Source organism: Leuciscus leuciscus (assembly GCF_965113295.1).
Source record: "Leuciscus leuciscus genome assembly, chromosome: 9".
Lineage (NCBI taxonomy): Eukaryota > Metazoa > Chordata > Actinopteri > Cypriniformes > Leuciscidae > Leuciscus > Leuciscus leuciscus.
The window spans coordinates 21,681,915-21,704,052 of record NC_138733.1 but is presented as its reverse complement, the minus strand read 5'-3'; the positions used below and the strand labels follow the sequence as shown (position 1 = coordinate 21,704,052).

Here is a 22,138-nt window from a genome sequence, read left to right as displayed (position 1 = left end):
AAACTATATATCATTTGTAAGCTTACAATCTCTAGTTTTCATATTTGGTGACTGATTTTCAAAATAAATTACAGAGGAGCCGTAATTGATCAATTTGCAACAAGAATATTTTCATATTCCTAAGGCGTGTTCAGACCTTTATTTTGAAATAGCAATGAACATGAAAAATCATGAAAGAATGGTAGAAACCTCAGTTTGTTTTCATGCCAAGAGTTCAAAAGATAGCATCCATTAAATTATTTTAGAAAAAAGGGTCTGAAAATGTTTTAAATATAAAGAAAAAAATAATAGATTCACCATTTGTGATGTGGCAGCGAGCTATAGCGCACATACATGTTCTTTTTATGTGTTTCTTAGAGGTTGAATTCATATCAAAATCTGCCAAACTTCCCATATTACTTCTGAATAGAATGTCTACTAAATAATGGTTCAGATCACTCAAACCACATATGGAAATAGAGGCGCCCTTATATGGGCAGTAATGGAGTCTGGTTGTCACCCAGTGAAAAAGTTTGGTAGAATCTTACTGAAAGCTCATTTTTTTTGAGATATCAACCTAAATTTTGAAACACAACTAGTTCAGATTTTTTACTTTGATTTTTTTGTTGCAGTTTTAGAGTCGCCCAGGTTTTAAAAAAATATATTTTATATAAAATATGAATAATTGATTTTTTTACATTGTACATTTCCATAAACTCAAACTTCTATAACTTTTTTTCTGTTTCACTTTCTTAATTTATTTCACTTCTACAAATATCTGCCAAATGTCGTCTTTTAAACAAGACCAATTGTACGTCTATACTCCAAAGCTCTTTAACCATTTAAGTTCGAAATGTGCATTTTCATGTCTACTCAAAAAAAGGGGGGTGACACTTAACAGGCACTATAGAGAAACCCGCAAGCAAAAAGCGAAATTGCCAAAACTGCACCACTTGAAACAATTAATGGGAAATTTGTAGATTTTAATTTGTACTTTAATTTGTAGCAAATACATGTGGGCAAATTATATCAAAGGTTAAAAAAAAAAAAAAAAAAAAAAACTGAGTTACAGACATTCACCACCTCTCCTCAAGGTTTTTCACACACTTACACTTTCCTGCTAAACTTATTTGGTTTAATTGAGGAATAAATGTCCAGACAAGTATCTAACCATCATTTTCTCTACTGTTTGTGACTTTGCGAATTCAATTAGCATATTTTCCTCATCCTCTTACCACCATGATCTCTGTGCCTGTGGTGCTTGACAACAAATGTCTTCAGATTCATTTTCATGCTAATGATGTGAAATTATATAGCTGGGCTTTAAAAGCAAAGTTGAGTGTTGATTTAATTTATTATAGAAAGCAGCCAAACTTGGTTTTCCACCGCACTGCCTTCTTTCCTTGTGCTGTCCTCAGAGAACCTTGTTCTCTGTTACGGGATTACCCTCACAGACTTGCTGACGGTAATGGAGGTGCAGAGCACACGAGGAACCTCAAATCAAAGATCGATTTCTCTGAGGAACCTCTCTGAGACTGAAGGGGGTGAGAAGGTGCCTCCGGATTGGAGTAGGATGTGTGGGCCAGTCGCTTCTATTTCCTCTAGCACATCAGTCAGTCACTCTCTTCCTGTGAAAGATAGACATTTTTAGCATCTTCTAACATTATACCACAGTGGTCAGTTGCATAAATATAGCCACTAAGTTAACACTGTATCTTAAAGGGGTCCTTAACTGCATTGTTTTATGTGCACTTAAAATGTTAATATGATTTTTACATCAAAAAGTGCCATAATTTTGAAATAAAAGGCATTTTTCCTATACCCTGATTTTTAGCCCTTTGATTTGAACGCTCTGTTTAAAGGTGCGTGTCTGCTGTGAGAGTTTAGTGTAAATGCCCACTGCTGTGATTGGCTGACATCTTTGGACATGAAATAGCTAGTATTACATGTTTAACTCTCTCGAAAACTTTTTGCACATTTTTACTATTACAGCTCTCATGGTTAAAATCACTAATTTTATCTCTTAAAACTAATTTTTGATCACCAAAATTACATATTTAAACGTTTTTCCTTAATTTGTGTTTGCCATGCCTTGCTTCATTTAGTATACGCGGCTCTATTATGCAAAGCAGTCCCGTCTCCACTCACTCGTACCAGCTCAGAGATCCACTCGTTGACGATCACACATTGACGTGATCTTTGGTTTACTGCAGTTTTAAGGAGAAAATACTCAGCAATGGTTTGACTTATGTATTTATGAACTTTAACTAATTGCGAAAAGTGTTGATTTATAGCATTATATGTAGATCTATGGCAGTATATTAAGATCGTGAGATGAAAGGTTCCAGTGATGAGCATTGTAGCCGATCACAGACATGTTAAGCACATGAATGCAGCGATTTCCTCATTGCAACTCGATCTCTGCACACTAACGAGTGCTTTCATCATAACTAACAGTACAAACACGATGTAAATAATAGATTTGTTAATTACTATGGGAGTGTGGCGCGAGTCCAGAACTTAGTCACTGATAAACTCGCGCTGTTTGATTGACAGCTCCAACAATAGGCCTATGTCACAATAGAATCTGTCTGCATCCTGCAAGACTTCAAGTTACGCCCCTTCAAATTACGTCATTTCTGCAAGACTTCAAGTTACGCCCCTTCAAATTACGTCATTTCAAGTTACGCCCACTTCAAGTTACGCCCCTTTAAGTTACGTCATTTCAAGTTACGTCCACTTCAAGTTGCTCACTGTTTTTTTCGACTTAAAGCTGCGCTGCACAGACCGGTCGGTGTATAATATCAAAGTACCGCGAGAGCGATAAGAGCAAACAGACACTTCTGAATGCTTTTGAATCGCTCTTGCACGAGTTTAACATAAACAGAACAAACTGTTTCCCACACATAGTGCGGTGCTCCACATAATCAACACCGGCCGCAACATATTGCGTTTCGTTATAAAAAAAAGAAAAAAAAGTACGCTCGCTATTTAAAACACGTAGCGTATTCATTCAGCTGCATTTCCTTTCCTTGCTCTCAGCTCCGTCTCTCTGTCACTCACGCGTCTCTCTCACAAGCGATTTTTTGTCTTGCCTTATTTGATCGGTAAATGATGTAGAATGTAGACGACTGCTGTGCTTGCGATAGGGAACGAGCAGAGAGATAGAGAGCCCCGGTCGCGCGCGCGCGCGTCTTCAAACTGTCTGGCTCTCTCTCGCTCCCTCGCGCATATTAATCAAAATCAATTGAGAATTGACATTTGACACGATGGTAAAAGATCGGAAGACCGAAGTTTCACGTGGAGCATTCGGATAATTTTATTAATATTATATTATTATTATTATTGAAGAATAATGATCTTTGGTCTTATGTATGTCTTCATTGGTAATTCATTGTGTGTCACTGGTGTTACTGTCTTTTTTTTTTCTGTCACATTAAATAAAATATCACATGTGACATGATCATTTTACATCCATTTAATTCTGCATACACTCAAAAGTTAAGATTTAAACTAAGGATTGCATCATTAGGCTACTTGATTTTAACTGGTTTTCAAATATTTTCGTCATTATAGCAAATAAATGGTTGCACAAATGAACTAACATCATTCAACATACTTTTAACAAACATGATTCAAATAAATAAAACAATTTCCTTATTTACTGAATTATTATTATTTTCTGTACCTCTGACTACATGTGCTGAAATTTGTTTTGAAATAATATTTAATTAAAACCTTTAATATATTGCCAAGCTGTCATTTATGTGTATTCATAAAGTCAAAGGGGTAATCTAATAATGTGGTTTAAATGTTAAACTTACGACATTACTAAATGTCTCTATACGAGCTGGCATCTTGCCGACAACATCTCATTTTGAGTTTGACATATCGTGTGGTTCTATGTGATCTGGACAACTTCAAGTTACGCCCACTTCAAGTTACGCCCACTTCAAGTTACGCCCCTCTCTTGCAGTCCGCAGACAGACCCATCTCCTATGTCACGAAAAAATTGAAGACCGGAAGTACGTCTTTTAGTAGGGATACGGCTCTTCCGGTTAGCTCTTTACAATGGCGGATTTCGATAGATACCGCTGGACCAAATCTCTCCGCAACCTGCCTGAAGTCACATATGACGATGTGGTTCGGATGGTAAATGAAAACTCTCAAGTGGAAAAGCATGAAAGCTGAGTTATGGCTGTCTACGTCCTGACGCAGAGCAACCCGGTACACTACAACAACAGCGGCGGGCCGTTCGCCAGTTAGGTAAACGTTTCTATGGTAACAGCGAGTTGGACCAATCAGCAGACGTTGCTGCTACGCTTAGGATTGTGGTTAGTGTAGTTTTTTTTTCATAAGATCGCGGATAAAACATGTTTTTCTTAAAACAAGGTTGATTTCATACGAACTTATAGCTTCTACAGGAGCAAAAACCTTCGTTTCACAACCTCATAGCTCGTGGTCAGTCTACCTCGGATGGTTTAGACATTATGGCTGATAATCTAAATCCTTATGGAGAAATACTGTTGACCGGAAGTTCTGAATCCCTACTCCGCGTTCCGGAAGCAGGAAGTGTGACATAGGCATATTGCAAATAATAATAACTTATAATAGTTTTTCATCTTACTAAGAGAAACATTGTGAAGTTGAAGTTTAGTCACTGGTTTGATTTACTGACACATTGACAAAGAACATCTGACTGCACATGAATCATACATATCAGAAATCACTGGTCACAGATCAGGCATTAGAATTAACACGGTTACTTTCATGTTGTTGCATTGCTGTCAAATCCATATTGTAAAAGTCTGTTTGCAAAGCCTGCCCCGAAATTGAGACTGATTTACCAAAGAATCCACAGTGAAATTTACTGCATACAAATAAATAATGCTTAACTGAGACATTCACATTGTTGAAAATAAATAAAATAACCACATTCCTAGCATTGGAATCCTCATTGCTAGTTGGAATCTGGATTCAGATCAGTCAAAGTATCAGTCTTCTGTTAGCCACATATTTGGTGAACTCTGCCTTATTGAACTTTGGAAGGCAGCAAAATTAACACAAAATTGCATTTTTTATGGCTCCTGCATTTGCATGTGAAATGAATGGAAGTCAATGGAATGAAAAGTATAGTGTGACTTTTCCTTTATTGAAAAAGTTGTCTTTTTTTTATTTTATTTTTTTATTGTCCTTACTTTTTATTTATTTATTTATTTATTTATTTAAACAGTTATTGTGTTATGACATTATTTATGGTTTGATTTATTGAAAGTTATTTTCTGACCTTTTGTTTTTTATTATTGTTTAATAGGTTTTTTTTCAGAGAATTACAATTTCTGCAGCGCTCCTTATGTTATTAGTTTTGCTGCGGAAACGGTGATTTGGTGCAAACGTTTTGTGGCTTCTGCAAATATACTTTTGTAGTTTTGTTGAGTTGAACTCCGTATGAAGAAAAAAAAAAGCCTTTAAAGTGTAAAAAGGGGGGAAAAGATGCTCTTAATGATGCTTGGAGGAGTGCAGAACAAGAAGAAGTGACAAATTTAGAGAAATTTGTGAAAGATGTGGTTAAAAAAAAAAAGGAAAGGAGCAAAATGACTTTACAGAGCAGAGGAGCAACTGAGAATAGAAAAATAAATAGATTTCTGTGATCAGAATGACACAACTGACATATTGTATGAACCAAAATGTAGATAATGACGGTCATTTACTTCCACTGTGATAGGGCTTTGAAATCAGGCGGCTTAATGAATGAACTTGAACCTCATTATTTCTATGATATGTCTGAGTGCAAGGCTTCTCTGTAGGGTCTTAAATGGGTGGTTGGTTATGATTTCACTTTTTTAACTTTAGTTAGTGTGTAATGTTGCTGTTTGAGCATAAACAACATCTGCAAAGTTACAATGCTCAAAGTTCAAAGCAAAGGGAGATATTTGCTTTTAAAGAAATTGCTTTTTAAGGACTACAACAAACGGCTGGTAGGGACTACTCGAGCTTCCCTCCCGGGTTAGTGACATCACAAACCCTAAAATGTACATAAACCCGAACATGGTTTATAGATTATGAAGACAGAATAAGCTAATCAATGACTAGAAGATAACTACACATAAGCTACATAAATTCATCAACTAACCATTCAGAAACGTCCTGTTGCATTCAACATGTTGTCACTTCTTGAGTCTCTCCATCATTGTCTGAAACCGGTTTGAACATAAAAGGCTAAACGTTTTTGAAATGTTCAGTGCATGTCTGTGTGAGTGCAAGCTGTTGAAGCTCCGCCCTCTGTGCTGGGAGCTGCAGCTCATTTGCATTTAAAGGAACAGACACAAAACGGTGCGTTTTTGCTCACCCTCAAAAAGTGACAATTTTAACATGCTATATAAAAATATCTGTGGGGTGTTTTGAGCTGAAACTTCACATACACACTCTGGGGACATCAAAAACTTATTTTACATCTTGTGAAAAGGGCATTATACCACCCCTTTAAATCTCAATTTAAATCAGCATATCTATATTCAACATTCTTTTTTGTAATAAACTCTCTCTCTCTCTCTCCCAAAAAAACTGTCCATCTGAATGTGTTTGTATAATTATTATATAAAGAGATGGTAATGTCATTCTATGCCTGAATTACTTTCTTTCCTCAGTGGAGCACAGAATATATTTGGGGGGAAAAAATTGTAAATATTATTATTATTTTTTTATTTTTTTTACGTACAATGAATGTCAATTGGGTCTAATGCTATTTGGACCCAACTGACCCAAATTTTCTCTCAAATCTCACGGCCGACCTTTCAAACCCTACACGCATCATTGGACGTACGTTATCCCTTTCCTGCCTTTATGCCATGTCCATTCACGATAAGCTCCTCAGATAAGCCAAGAAATTTAGTTTACCTCACTTGCAGTTCATTTTAACATTCATTAAAGATATTTATTGGTGCATAATATACAGTAGACATATATGACCAAATTGAGTTGTCTTAGCTTGTGTGGGTGTGTGTGAGTGTGTGAGAGAACCATCAATTTGCATAATGGCAAACCCATTGGAGGCTAAAAGCATGTCAGGTCCAATGGCTGAGATCCAGCGTGTGGAATAGCTGTAATGATCTTGTTTTTCAGAGGGTTAAGGGATTATCCAGCAGCGTTAGAGAAAACATCTGTCTGCATGTTCTGGAAACGGGTTCTGTTTACTTTATTTATTGCGTGCTCAACCAATCCTTAGTGGAGGTACTAGGCCGTGCCTCGAATCCTCTTTCGATCTTGGTTTGTGTAAGGTGTGTGGGTATGGAGACGTTTTGGTCTGGCAGGATAGGAAGACTGCTTTTCCTTTTTTTTTTTAAACCCTCAGAGGCTGAAGTGCAGAACGTTTGATCTTCACAGTGTCATGCCCTCCTGCCGGTTTTCATTGTGCTCTTGTAGGAGTGTTTTTTTTCCCCCTATTTTTTATAAGGTACTTTTTGTGCTCTCTGTGTGCAAAGTATGGTTGAACTAATATACAAATTTTGGTTGTGTATGAAATCAGATTTATAATAACATTTTTGATTATTAATCAAATCTTAATTTTTTTAAGAAAGGCCTCTAAATGAGGACAAGACCTATAAAGTGGCTTTATCGTCCACAGCAATCCTTTTTTAATCTATATACTCAATACTTTTGACATTTTTATCCAATTTATAGTTCCATAATTAACATGGCACATGTTGTGGAATATATGTACCATTCAAAAGTTTGGTGTCATTAAGATTCATTTTTTTGTTTTTTGTTTTTTTGAAATTAATAGGGTACTTTTATTCAGCAAATGTGTGTGCAGATAAAGAAACTTTTCTTTTTATATAAAAATGCCTGGAACATGTATGTTTTTCTCTGTTGGTGTTTTGAATATTTGATTCTGTCATGCAAAGCGCATGTGACATTTGTTAGTCATCCCTTCTGGATTTCATTTATAGATAAATTACAGAATGAGACATTATGATTTATAATGTCAGTCAGTCAATTGAGTAAGGTAAAACCACAGTTAAATAACCTGAATTACCAAACTGTGCTGTATAGCAGCACGTTGTCATCCGAATCTGGTACCGAAATCTGCAAAATGATGTACCGTTTGCTTTGTTAATGTAGCAAACCTTACAACATAAAGCTCATCTCCTTAACTCTGTCTTTCTCTATTTTCCCACTGCTTCTTTCATTTTTTTTATTCTTGCTCTCTCGCGATCTTTCCTGTCTTCCGCTCTCAGTCGGTTTAAAGAGGAAATAATGAGGCAGACCGTCTGTAGAGTTGCTGGGATATCAAGGGAAGAGCCTCTCCATCTTGGAGGTAATCTCTCCTCTCCTCATGTCCTCGCGCCAGGCGCGTCTGCCAGCGAGAGAAGGGATGAGCCCACGCGCAACAGAACCAAATGAAATATGAGGCATCAGCAGGTGCGGCATATAAATATTTCACATCCTTAACCTGATTTGTTGTGCACTGGGCCAGACCTATGTGAGTGTGTATTCAGGGATTACTGGAATTGTTTTTGTTTATGGATGCATACATTTGTGTTTGTGTACCTTTAAAGCAGAGCCTGTATTTGCAGAGCATTTAGTAAAACTTTAGAGAAATTGTGATGATTTAAAATGCTTAGTGTCATTTTGACAAATAAAAGATCGGTCTCCTTACTTTGGAAACATTCCCATGGTAGAGGATGCTAATAGGGATTAGAAGTGAAGAGGAAGTTGGAGCCATAGCCTTGTGGGGCAGCGCTCTGTCATATAACGCAAGAGCACTTCGAGCAACCCAAGTTTGAGTCTGGCTCGTGATCCTTTCCAGATCCTGTGCCTCTCTCTGCTCCCCTATCGGTTCCTTTCTCTCCTTGACTGTCCAATCCAATAGCGGTGTAAGAAAATATCGATACACGTAAATATTGCTATATGTTTGCCGATATTGTATTGATTCTTAAAAACACTATCGACCCCTAGATGGCTGTGTTATCTCAGAACGTGAACTGCTATGGGGAAAAGCTCAAGGCTGCATAGCTAGCGTTAGCATTAGCAAACCCAACTCACAAGACGATAGAATTATACCAGCTCCCGCCACGATGTTCGGCTGAAGTGTGGTTTCATTTTGGCTTTCACTATAAAGAAACCACTAAGGAGATCGACAAGAGTCATGTTGTTTGCAAAATAAGCCATGCTAAAATACAATAAGAGCTCTTTTAACATCCCGATGCCATCCGGGCAGCTGAGCGTTTAGATAGAATATGTAAATTTTTCCTGCAGGCTTTCCTCACAATAACAACAGAAAGGATCGCGGTTAAAAAACTATTAAGAAAGCATCTGATCATAGCGATGATATGTTTGCACGAGCTCTGCAATTCAGCATCCCAGTCACGTCACATTTATTTATATAGCACTTTATACAATGTAATGCTTTAAAGCAAGCAGCTTTAATTTATTTATACACCTAAAGAATCCTGCAAACACTTTACTATTTTTCCTTTACTTGGATTGCACACAAAATTGTGATATAAATGCAGATGCTGTTTTGATTAAATTAAAAAAAAAATTTAAATGACATCTTCTTCCTAAAAAAACAAGAAATGTCACAATATATCGCCTTTCTTACAGAATTGCAATATATTGCAATATATTGTATTGTAACCCCTGTATCGTGATAAGTGTAGATGTAGTGTCGCCAGATTGTTGGTGATACTCAGCCCTTTATCTAATAACGGCAAAAATGAGGTGAAGAGGATAAAATAAGTTTTAAAGCCTTCGAAACACACAGGGTTGGGAAAGATGTCAGTGGGGAGGATTTGGGCAGAGAAATGTAAGACTTTTAGTGTATCTCAGTAGAATAATTCATTTGGAATATTTTTAATTTTACTGGGTGACCAGATCGGAGTGTCTCTTGTCTTTCTTACACTTTAAAAGCAGAATAGAAAATGAGCCAAGAGCTGGTAATACTTAAAAGCGCTCTTGTTACTGAAGTTGTAATATCAGTATTGCATTAAAAATAGTTACAATATTTTATTGAACAATGACATGGTAGTTTGCATTTTAGTATAGATGTAGTGGTTTAAAATCACAGTGAAGTCTTTTTTTTTATGGAATTTTGCAGTATTTATTATAATGATTTTTTTAAATTGTGCCCTGATAATCTTTAATCAAAATACCTTCCGTCCCTCTTGCAACAACATCCCTTCTCTGAAGACGTGTTTATTGGTGCGAGGGCAGGACAATCTGTCACTCACATGAGATCACAGCAATAGCAAACCATGACAATCCAATGATTCAATAAATTCCTGATGGACAAAATCATGTCCCATCCTACATTTTTTTTCTTGTTCGAGAAGCTGTTTCACTCGGACAATGGGGATAGAATAGACAATACAGAAAAAGAGTTATCGCAGCTCCTGTTTCATGAAGATTTAAACTTTTGCTGTTTTAAATACAAATGTTGAATAGTGTAAAATACAATTATTTTACCACCAAAGCAGATATGACACACCATATGCTGTATGATGACTAACTGGGTTACATATTCAATTCTATCATCATTTACTCACTCTGATGTTGTTCCAAATTTTGACTTTGATTAGATACAGATTTGATACCACATTGAGGTTGAGTAAATGATGACTGAATTTTTATTTCTCTGTAAGAGATTTATTGTATACTGGCTGTTCATATATGTTCATGCATCCATCACGTCTGTTTGTATGCAATTGTATGTGTCTATACAGAATGTAGTGACAGCTCTTCATGTACTGATGCACCAGCGCACTTCTGTTCTACTATGCTCACCTGCCTCTCTCTTACTGCTCTCATGAGATGATGCATCACTTTTACTGTCTCTGAGAAAGCGAGAGAGACTGAGTGCTCAAATATTTGATGCGTGTCATAGACCTGGCTGGAATCCTGTAGTGGTAACGGGTGAACACTGTGCTTGCTCTATCGACAGGTTTGGGGTGACGAAAAAAAAACAGGACTAAAATAAAAATGACACCGCATCGGCATATCGTTTTGCTGCCCCCAGTTTATATAACTGCACACTGGCTTGACTGAATTAGGTCAGGTAAAAAGGCTGTGTTCATGTCTTATTAAATTAGAAAAATAGTCCGATTCGTGCCGCAAATGCATTGAACTCTTGTACTCATGGGTGCCATCATGAGTTTGAATCTAACCTGCAGTAAGTTTTCAAAATAACTCGATTTCTGCATGCTTTACCATGTCAAACTGCATGGTTCCTAGGACAATACTAGGTGGTTACTAAGGATCTCTGGATGGTTGCTAGGTGATTACCTACTGACGCAAGTCAAAAGAGTGTCTTTATTGAGTAATAGAGTATAAGAGAGACTTACATGAATCTGGTCTCTCCGTCAAGTTTTTTTTTTTTTTTTTTTTGTCCGCAAGACGAAAGACGATTGTTTAGAAAATGAATAGCTCACCATGTGATTTGAGGTATTATTTATGTGATGTGAGATGAGTTAGTTAGGTTCATTGTTGTATTGAACTGACAAATGCTATGAGCGATAGTAATAGTAATGTTTCAATCAGAAAGCTCCACTAAAAATAGCAACAACAAAAAATTTAAGGCAAGACACTACAGGCAAAAACATTGTTTTTTCATGCACTGGTCCAATTTGGGATATTTGGCTTATGTCTCACATTATCATCACAATGTGTTGTTTCAGACTAGTGGACTGACAACATCCAAAATACACTATTTTTTTTAAAGTGTTCATTTTATTGCACTTTCTCTATCTGTAGACTTAAATTATAATACACACCTTTAAAGGGTTAGTTCACCCAAAAATTAAATTTCTGTCTTTAATTACTCACCTTATTGGTTTGGAACGACATGAGGGTGAGTGACAGAATTTTCATTTTTGGGTGAACTAACCCTTTAAGGCGGTTTTCTCAAAATGAGTTTTTCCTCTCTTTAGTAGTTTATCTCCATTTCAGTAGCACGTGCATACACCGAACTTCAAAATATTTTCCTATGTATATTCTGAAGTATTTTTTTCATAATATCATTCAACATTTTATTTATAAAAACATGGTGAATTTTGAACCTGGCTTTATCAGATGTTCAGATTTCAGAAGAAGGGTGATATGCATTTGTCAGATTTTTTTACCCTGGGGTTCCTTAAATAAATGTATTTAATTATTTAATACTTAATTGTTAATTAATAAATAAATAAAAAAATATATATAATAATTTAACAAATCAGTTCTTGTACTCTTAACAAAGGCACTCTCAAATACTAGCTCGGAGACAGTTCAATTCAGGTCATGCCTCCATATCAGGAGTGTGTGTGGGAGGCCTGAGGGTGTTGTGGGACGGGCATCCTGGCATCCTCAACAGAGCGTCTCTCTCTCCTGGGCTGATTTCTGCCCTGAAGTGGCACTAACAGGATTTCATAGACGGTGTCACACAGCCAATGATGCATCCCCTCCAGACACCGAGACCTGCTCACACAGGAAGAAAACCACTAAGCGGTTTTGAGGCCAGCTTTTCAGGCTTTTCATCAAATGAGCAAAACACATACCCGCTCATCTTGTACACCCTCACACATTATCTCAGCCCCTGAGTTAGTCTGAGAAAGCCTCAGTCCACAGAGGCACACAGCTGGACAATTAGAATATTTTTGCCTTCATAAATCACGCTGACACTGGTCGGTTCGTATCACGTCGAAAGGGAGAAATAAGCACAGTAGCTTTGCTAATAAGGACTTTTATGGCTTTGCAGAGCAGATTTAGGGCAGTTTCTTTCTGTTGTGTAGGTTGAGATGGTATAGGTAATGTGATTTGTGTGGGCTGGTGTGTATTGTGCTCTGCTAAGTGGTTCAGGAGTAGTTTGTAGACTGGCGGAACAGGGATGGGATATGGAAAGTCCATAGGGACGGTTTTCTGTGACAACCCCTCGTCGCTGATCTAATATTAGTCTTTATGTTAACTAAGCTCAGTGATGTGAGAGGCTAAACACACAAGCACACACAATCTGAGTTATTGAAACAGGGCAGAGGGTGCAGTGTTGAATCACTCAGGGGCTTGTGTTCTGGGCTTTCATCCACATCCTGACACAACACAAGGGCTTTCATTCCTATTGTATGTGTTTTTAAAGATGTGCACATTGGCCAAAAACTTTTTGGACACTTCAGTCACACTTAAATAAAATAAAATTCTTAATGTTTTTTATATGTCTATGGAGCGTTTTTAATATGCTTTAAGACAAACCAAGTTCATCAGTCGACACCATTGCTGAGTATTTTCTCTTTAAAATTGCAGTGTACCAAAGACAGTCTCAAAAACGTAGTTTGAAACCGCCCCTTTTTCCTACCGTCACAAACATGTAACCAATCCCTTCAACGTTTGAGGCAAAGCTTTTCTCCACTGACTTTCTATGAAAGCGTTTCTAAGGATGCGTGTCTGACTCTCAGATGGGGAACGGGAACATGATTACAATAAATTTGTAGCTGTTTATTAACGTAGTCAAGCCAAGGGCTAATCATATCAATTACCGTTATGTGTCCGACGTTTTAGAGAACGATACACAAAACAACCATTCTGATACACCTACTTGTAGACGACCCTGTATAATTCGCTCTTCCTCTTCTTCTGAATGAGTTTCTGGTTTAAACATACAGTATATGGCTGAATAAACCAATTTTTCCACTTACCATTGTGTAGCATTTACTACAGTTCAGCAAGTGTATCAGGTAGTCTGAGCTGGTGCGAGTGAGTGGAGGTGGGACTAATTTGCATATTCATGAATCACGTGTACCAAATTAAGCAAGGGTGTAGAGTTACATTCAAGCTATTTTAAGACATGAAGAAATTTTTTTCACAGGATTTTTTTTTTTTAAATATTCCATTTTGACTATCAAAGATTAGTTTTAAGGGATACAATTATTGTACTATATTTTATATTTACTTTCAAAATCAACGAATATCATTGCATTAGTTAACGAGGCATTTACAAACAAGTCAAGTCACCTTTATTTATATAGCGCTTTTTACAATACAGATTGTATCAAAGCAGCTTCACATTGATAACATGAAAATAATACAACAAAGTTAGTTTCTAGAAGAAAATTGCATCATCGTCCACCCATAATAAGGCAGATCAATAATATTGTTGAATATTAAATGTCCCCAACTAAGCAAGCCAAAAGCCAAGGCAACAGTGGCAAGGAACCAAAACTCCATCAGGTGACAGAATGGAGAAAAAAACCTTGGGAGATCCCAGGCTCAGTCGGGGGCCAGTTCTCCTCTGGCCAGCGAGCGAACAGTGTATGATTATGATCCTGGCAGCGTTGCAGGTCAGAAGTCAGATTGGTCGTGTCGATGAGGCCTTCACAGGGCTGATGAGGCTGGCACTTCAGGATGCGTCATGGTTAGGTCCAGGTGCAGATCCACCATCTGATCTGGATACGGCCGAGGTCCACCTCACTTCAGGAAACGGAGAGTCTTGTTGACACTTCAGGACTGCATATTCGTCGCGTCCAGGCGCTGGTCCTACAACCAATGATGATGGATCTATTCTTAGAATTAACTTCCCTTTTCTGAGTCATTTTTGATTTATAACCAACTGGTGTCGAAGTGCTTTTTTAGATGTATTTAGTTACTTCCCCTCAAGTTCACACAGGGTAGTTTTTTCCCTCTGCTTTTATTAGGTTGTTTTGGTTTTGTTAGGTTTTATTGTGTTTTAAAAGCTCTTTCATTATTTTCATCGAAGAGTGTACTTGTGCTATCTTTTCATAAAACAAATGGCAAAAAAAATGCTATTGTGAATACATATGTTTTTAAGTTTGATTTAAGTATACAAATACTTTATGGGTCCAATGTCTCATAATTGGGATGGATTTGGACATCTAGATTTGTATCTGTTTTGTGTAAATATGGTGAGTCTGTGTTGGAAATGTAAAATTTGTATATGTTTGACAGTGATATATAAATAAGAGGGAAGTAATTCCACGGTTCTAGAATGGAGCTCTCTTCCAAAAGCGTTCTTTCACAGCATAGAAAAGCAGCTGGACTGGCAAATACCTCTACTGTGCCTTTATACCACTGATGCGTCATGTGTGCGGCCTGTTTGTTCACACTATTCAATAATCAAAATTTGAGCTTTGCATGTTTCATGATAAGGGATTATGATTCAAACATTAAAGATTAAAGATCTTAAACTCATAACTTGGCTCTATTTCTCATGTCTTCCGAAAATATCCTTTTATAATTATAATTATCACTTCTCTAGCTCTGTTTGGCTGTTATACTCTAGACAGTTACCGGTCATAAAAAGGCACATTTTATTTGAAATCATTTGCTTTTGAAGGCTTTGATTAAGTAGCCAAAGAGAAATATCTGTTTTCTTCCAGCGTTCACAAACAGGAGAGCTTTGAGCCAGCAGCCCCTCGCTCACGCTGAGCTTTGATGAAAGTCCTGTCAAAGCCAAGTAAAGATTTCACCTCTGAGAGACAGGAGGAAAAGCTTGAAACGGATGGATCCGCTTCTAGACACAGCACACCCTAATGTTCATTAACTGAGAGAGTGAGAGACACACAGAGACGCTGACCGGTCCTGCAGGAGCATGACTCTGAGACAGGAGGAAGGGAGACATGACAGAGAGACAGACACATGAACTGTTTGTAGAGTTTATGAGAATGTGTCAGAGAGAAACTAGACCATCCAAGAACAATCACATTGACATGGAGTCCCAGGCCTTAGCTGAGTCCAAATGTCTGAAAATCTAGGATTTAAAGCACAAATTAAACACTTTTATGATTATGGTATGTATTTTTTCAATATATAATTTATTACTTTTGTTATACATTCTATTATTCACTTTGTTTTATTATGATCCGCTCTGTGTGAGTGTGTCGCTGGCTGACTGTTTTGTGTGCAAACTGGCTGCTACAGAGACACTAATTAACAAGCCCTGTTATTGAGATCACAGACATTTCTACATCTTAATTGCATCTTAATGACATTTCAGCTCAGATGTAGCTGGAGCCAGATAACATGATTGAAAGAGGGAGAGAGTGGATTTGATTTCGGTGGAAGAATAGCAGAGCTTCAGTAACAAGCAGACCGGGGCCCATATCTGACAGTGACTCTTCTATCCTGCGGTCAGCATTTGGAGGGGCGTGCAAAGCACTAATCACGACTAAAACCCCTCATCTTACTCGCTCTGAGCCTCAGTCCCAGCGGGAGCACGAACTTGATCCACACTCCTGCTCCAATAATTACAGCGTCATTCCCAGGTAGAAAGCACTATATCTCCCTCTTGCACAAGCTCCGGTAATCTGACACTCGGAGTTTATATTAATGTATTTCCGTTTTTCATCCGCAAGCCCCCTTAGTCTGTTAATCGGATACACTGCGCAAATAAGGAAACCTGACAATGAGGTTTTGCACGTGTTTTGTTGCCGCAGGCTGGGGTAGTCATCGTTACCAGCGACAGATTTGCCAGAATTTATATTTGGATCCTGCTTATGTGTGCTGTGTGTAAGGCATTGAATTTGAATTGAAGTGGCAAACGGAATTCAAAGTTGTGATTACAATTTGCATTTAATTAAGTAGATTAAAATCGATTTAAATTTGAAGAAATATAACCACGGTAAGTGTCATTTTTAACTAGAAACAACATTAACAACATAGAAAACAACATTGCTACTGTTAATAAAACCAGTCAGTATCTGGTGTGACCACCATTTGCCTCACGCAGTGCAACACATCTCCTTCGAATAGAGTTGATCAGGTTGTTGATTGTGGCCTGTGAAATGTTGGTCCACTCCCTTCAATGGCTGTGCGAAGTTGCTGGATATGGGCAGGACCTGGAACACACTGTCGTATACGCCGATCCAGAGCATCCCAAACATGCTCAATGGGTGACATGTCCGGTGAGTATGCTGGCCATGCAAGAGCTGGGGTGTTTTCAGATTCTAGGAATTGTGTACAGATCCTCGCAACATGGGGCAGTGCATTATCATGCTGCAACATGAGTTGATGGTCGCAGATGAATGGCACAACAATGGGCCTCAGGATCTTGTCACGGTATCTCTGTACATTCAAAATACCATCAATAAAATGCACCTGTGTTCGTTGTCCATAACATACGCCTGCCCATATCATAACTCCACTCAATGGGGTGGCCGCCACCATGGGCCACTCGATCCACAATGTTGACATCAGCAAACCACTCACCCACATGACGCCATACACGCTGTCTGCCATCTGCCCTGTACAGTGAAAACCGGGATTCATCTGTGAAGAGAACACGTCTCCAAAGTGCCAGGAGCCATCAAATGTGAGCATTTACCCACTCAAGTCGGTTACGGCGACAAACTGCAGTCAGGTCGAGACCACGATGAGGACGACGAGCATGCAGATGAGCTTCCCTGAGACGGTTTCTGACAGTTCTTGCAGAAATTCTTTGGTGATGCAAATCTATTGTTGCAGCAGCTGTCTGGGTGGCTGGTCTCAGACGATCTTGGAGGTGAAGATGCTGGATGTGGAGGTCCTGGGCTGGTGTGGTTACACGTGGTCTGCAGTTGTGTGGCCGATTGGATGTACTGCCAAATTCTCTGAAACGCCTTTGGAGATAGCTTATGGTAGAGAAATTAACATTCAATTCACGGGCAACAGCTCTGGTGGACATTCCTCCAGTCAGCATGCCAATTGCACGCTCCCTCAAAACTTGCGACATCTGTGGCATTGAGCTGTGTGATAAAACTGAACATTTTAGAGTGGCCTTTTATTGTGGCCAGCCTAAGGCACACCTGTGCAATAATCATGCTGTCTAATCAGCATCTTGATATGCCACACCTGTGAGGTGGATGGATTATCTCAGCAAAGGAGTAGTGCTCACTAACACAGATTTAGACAGATTTGTTAACAATATTTGAGAGAAATAGGCCTTTTGTGTACATAGAAAAAGTCTTAGATCTTTGAGTTCAGCTCATAAGAAATGGGGGCAAAAACAAAAGTTTTTCGATTATAATTTTGTTCAGTATATATTTCATTATATTTAAACAAATCTAAAATTAATCATAGTTAGGCGGGTATTGGTATTTTTATTGTAAAGGAATTAAATAGTTATAGGATTAAAAGGGATTTAAGGAAATAGAACTATTAATGATACATAAAATAATTTCTAAGCCTAATTGTGAAGTAATTGATTTAAACTTTGCAAATAAAATTGTTTTTAAAAATATCCACACATTCACTCATCAGAAACAAAACATTTCTTGTCTTGTCACATTCAGTCATGAATTACATGATTTAAATTATAGCATATTTTCAATTCAAAGTGACAATTTCATAGAAGAGTTGAGTAGTTTGCATCACTACATATTTCTGTTGGTTGTTGAACTTTTCTATCATAGAAAACAGTTCAACAACCAACAGTTGTCAGATATGAAATGTTTAGCTTCTTACGGCTTACCACGGCCTCTTTCGCTGTTAAATGAAAGTGTCGCGTTGGAATTCGCACTCGTCGTCTGTGAACGGTAAGGTCCGCCTCCTTTGATTTGATTGGCCATTTCAGTCATTTTGACATTGACGAGCGCAGTTTTAAAACTTTTTGTCATGTTGACAACAAACAGGAACGTAATGGAGTGCAACAGAACAACGTCAAGAATATAACATTTTGTCAAAGGTTGTTACAGCCCTGCTTCAAAGTATCAACTTTTTTTTCAGTAAACTGTCCCATTAAATTGTGAATTTCATGGAACTTTAGAGATTTTTCATATACTCTCTGCTTCTGAACATCCACAGTCAACCTCTCCTCATCCATGTCTTATGTTCAACATGAGGAATGGGATTTTGATACTGTGAGTTTTCAGCGTGGCTTCTCTGTGCAATGCTACAGTTTGATATTTTGTTTACATTTTTAAGTGTGACTTAAGTTTCCAAATACTTTTGGTGCCACTGTATATGTACTGTTCTGAACCATTTAATTCGTGTGCATCTTATCGTTTTGGGCTGGTGATGATTCCACCCACTCATGAATGTGTATTCGCAAACGTGCAGCAGATGGGCAGAAAGAGAGGGGGACCTTGATGAGAGAAAGGATGAGCGTATCAAATCTACCACAGCAAATATTTATTTACCAGATGAGCTCTCCTCATCCATCTCTCTCAGCTTTACAAGCAACGGCTACTTGCCTGCGTCCTTCACATGAGAATAACTGTGTGTGAAGAGAGAGGGTGTGTTTAGGGGCACTGGGTTACCGAAGTAAGCCATGCATGAGACACAAACGCAGGCAGTGTGTTATGAAGAGACGATAGGTGTGTGTTTGTGTGGCATGCAGGCACAGTTGTTTTATAGTATACACATTATACATTTTCCTTCATTTTTACATACACACACACACACACACACACACACACACACACACACACACACACACACACACACACACACACACACACACACACACACACACACACACACACACACACACACACACACACACACACACACACACACACACACACACATATATATATATATATATATATATATATATATATGATTAAGGAAAGTAAAAATGTATAATGTGCATACTACAAAACATTGATTTTGTTTTCATGACAATATAACACTTAAGCACCTAGAAATTAGTTTTCATTACCATAATGCATTTTTTTGTTTGTACTGTATGTCCCACTATTCTCAGTGGTGATTCTCATTATATTCATGTATTTGTTAAATCTATTGCAGTAAAAAATGTGTGCAATCAGTTCTGCAAACCCATTGCCTTTTGGCAAAATTATGTTACTTATATGATTTGTGCATTTTATTATTAATTTTTTTTCCATTTAATTAGATATTTATTAGCCAATAAATCCACATAAACGTTTTTTCTCGGTCGATCATGTGCTTGACTACAGTGGCGCAAGCATAGGCGCTCAAAGACCGGAAAATCGCATAGAATAAATGCAAATCTAATATATTCAGATGCTACATCTATCTAGAAATAAATTCCGGTGAAATATATTATATTCCGGTTATATTTGGTGAAATATAAGCAGGACATGTTGGGCAAAGAAATCTTAGCAATGGGGAAAAAAAGTCGACTTGTGTTTGGCTCGCAATAGAGGTAAATGACTACATCACAAACTGATAAACTAAGGAAAAAGTCCAGACAGAGCGATCAGTACAGACTGTACAATGTGCCATGGTGTTGTACTGGCCACTTTAAGAGAGCCCGGTCTCAGTTCAGAAGGTGAATCAGGTGGATGGGTTTAGAAGTGTGTGTGTGTGTGTGTGTGTGTGTGTGTGTGTGTGTGTGTGTGTGTGTGTGTGTGTGTGTGTGTGTGTGTGTGTGTGTGTGTGTGTGTGTGTGTGTGTGTGTGTGTGTGTGTGTGTGTGTGTGTGTGTGTGTGCGCTCAAAAAGATAGAAAATGTGCCTGTGTTCTATTAATAATTCCTGTCCTAAATGTGTCTGCTTCCAGACAGCCAGCTTCCCATACAACAGCCTCTACTCTCTTTTTCCCTCCTTTCTTCTCCTCGCATATTCATTCTCTCTCGTTTTTCTCACTCATAATTTATGTGCTCCGGTCTCATGTTTATCCTGCATTTAAATTTCACACAGAGGAGAGGCAGCAGCAGTGAGCCAGTCAATAGATGTGCTAACACTTAACACAACCCCTGCCGAAGCAAACAAAAACAGATCGTTGGCTCTTCAAACAGCTCCTCAGAGATCCACCTTTCTGGGATGCTTGTCATTGTCCTACAAAGTGAAAGAAGGAAGCCAAGGACAATTTGTTGCAGCATTTCTTAAGAGTGGACTTTACTGGACATGGAGGCTCAGTAATGTCCTTCAGTCACTTTTTTAGGAAGTTACATAGTCAAAAGTAATTAAACACTTAAATTCTTACATTCAGAGTCTAATGTTTTACACATCAGCCAGTGACCGGTGAATTAATGCTGGCGATGAAACTGTTTTGTATGATATTAAATTACATTTTTAGATATAAATAGTACATAGTTTTTTACTTAGCTGTTGTTTTTTGCATATCGGTAACAAACAGCACAAGTTATTGCGTCACTTGCATTATATGTAAGTCTCCTCTCAAGCTGCGACTGAATATCTGTGTTTTCATAGTATACTTATTCAACTCTTTACATACGTATTTTTTAAGAATGCGGGCCAGTGTGAGAGTTTGGGGTTACTGGCCTTATTGGGTCAGTGGCAGTGCTATATCTCACATTTTCTGATCATATATACATGCATTTTATTTTGATGCTTTTCTGATTTAATCATTTTCTATGACACTTGGTTGTGAATTCTGTGAAACATATATTGTGTTTAATATACATACATATACTACTGAAAATGTGTGCAGGGTAATTAGAAAATATAAAATCTAATTGGTCCATAATTCTGCTCCACATAAAAACATACATTTTGTCTTGATTGGCTGTTAATGTGTCACATTGTTGGCATTTTTGCTTCCTATGTAAACAGACACATTTCTGAGGGGTTTTGCACCAAGCAAGTGTAATTTGGATAATTGGGAATGCTAACATGCTAACAGACAGCTTTTTCTAGATTTTTTTAGACATCATTGGTTATGGCACAGTGTTAATTAACCAGGCACAAGTTTAGTGACTTTCTCAATGGTGATAGCTCATGCATAGCACCACTTGCAATCTCTTGGTCACCAGCTTACTACTTTCAGAAAACCATAGCTATTAACTTTAGCGTGGAACTTGACCCTCGACCATCAGTAAAGTTTTTATGTTAATCATTGTCCAGCGCTTTGTTGTCTCTGAAGGTTATTCTAGATGTTTTATTTTTTATTTTTCCAGACTGCACAGAGTGCATCAGTTTACAGCTAGCGGGAGCCCACTTAACTGGAGACATGGATGTCTGAGTGACATTTCCGCTTGAGAGTGATTGATCTGCCAACTGTGTGGACCCGTCATTTTACTTGAGGGCCTGAAAGATTTGAATTGCAATAGGGTGGTGATCAAGGTCATTGATTGGTTGATTGTTGTTTGTCAGATTCACAGAGGCGGACACTCTGGTGATGGGAGATGTGACATATGGGGCCTGCTGCGTGGACGACTTCACTGCACGCGCTCTGGGAGCCGACTTCATGGTGCATTATGGGCACAGTTGTCTCAGTGAGTATGCGCACACAGACACACAATCATTATTCAT

The 22,138-nt window shown here is 38.0% G+C and overlaps 1 protein-coding gene across 2 annotated transcripts in view; it reads left to right on the top strand.

Moving 5' to 3' along the window:
• Positions 1-22,138, top strand: part of dph1 (diphthamide biosynthesis 1) — a 108,707-nt gene that overhangs the window by 41,282 nt on the left and 45,287 nt on the right. For both annotated transcript variants that reach the window (XM_082180556.1, XM_082180555.1), the window contains exon 4: positions 21,980-22,101. In XM_082180556.1, the coding sequence (XP_082036682.1) occupies positions 21,980-22,101 (122 nt within the window). The remainder of the gene's footprint in view (positions 1-21,979; positions 22,102-22,138) is intronic.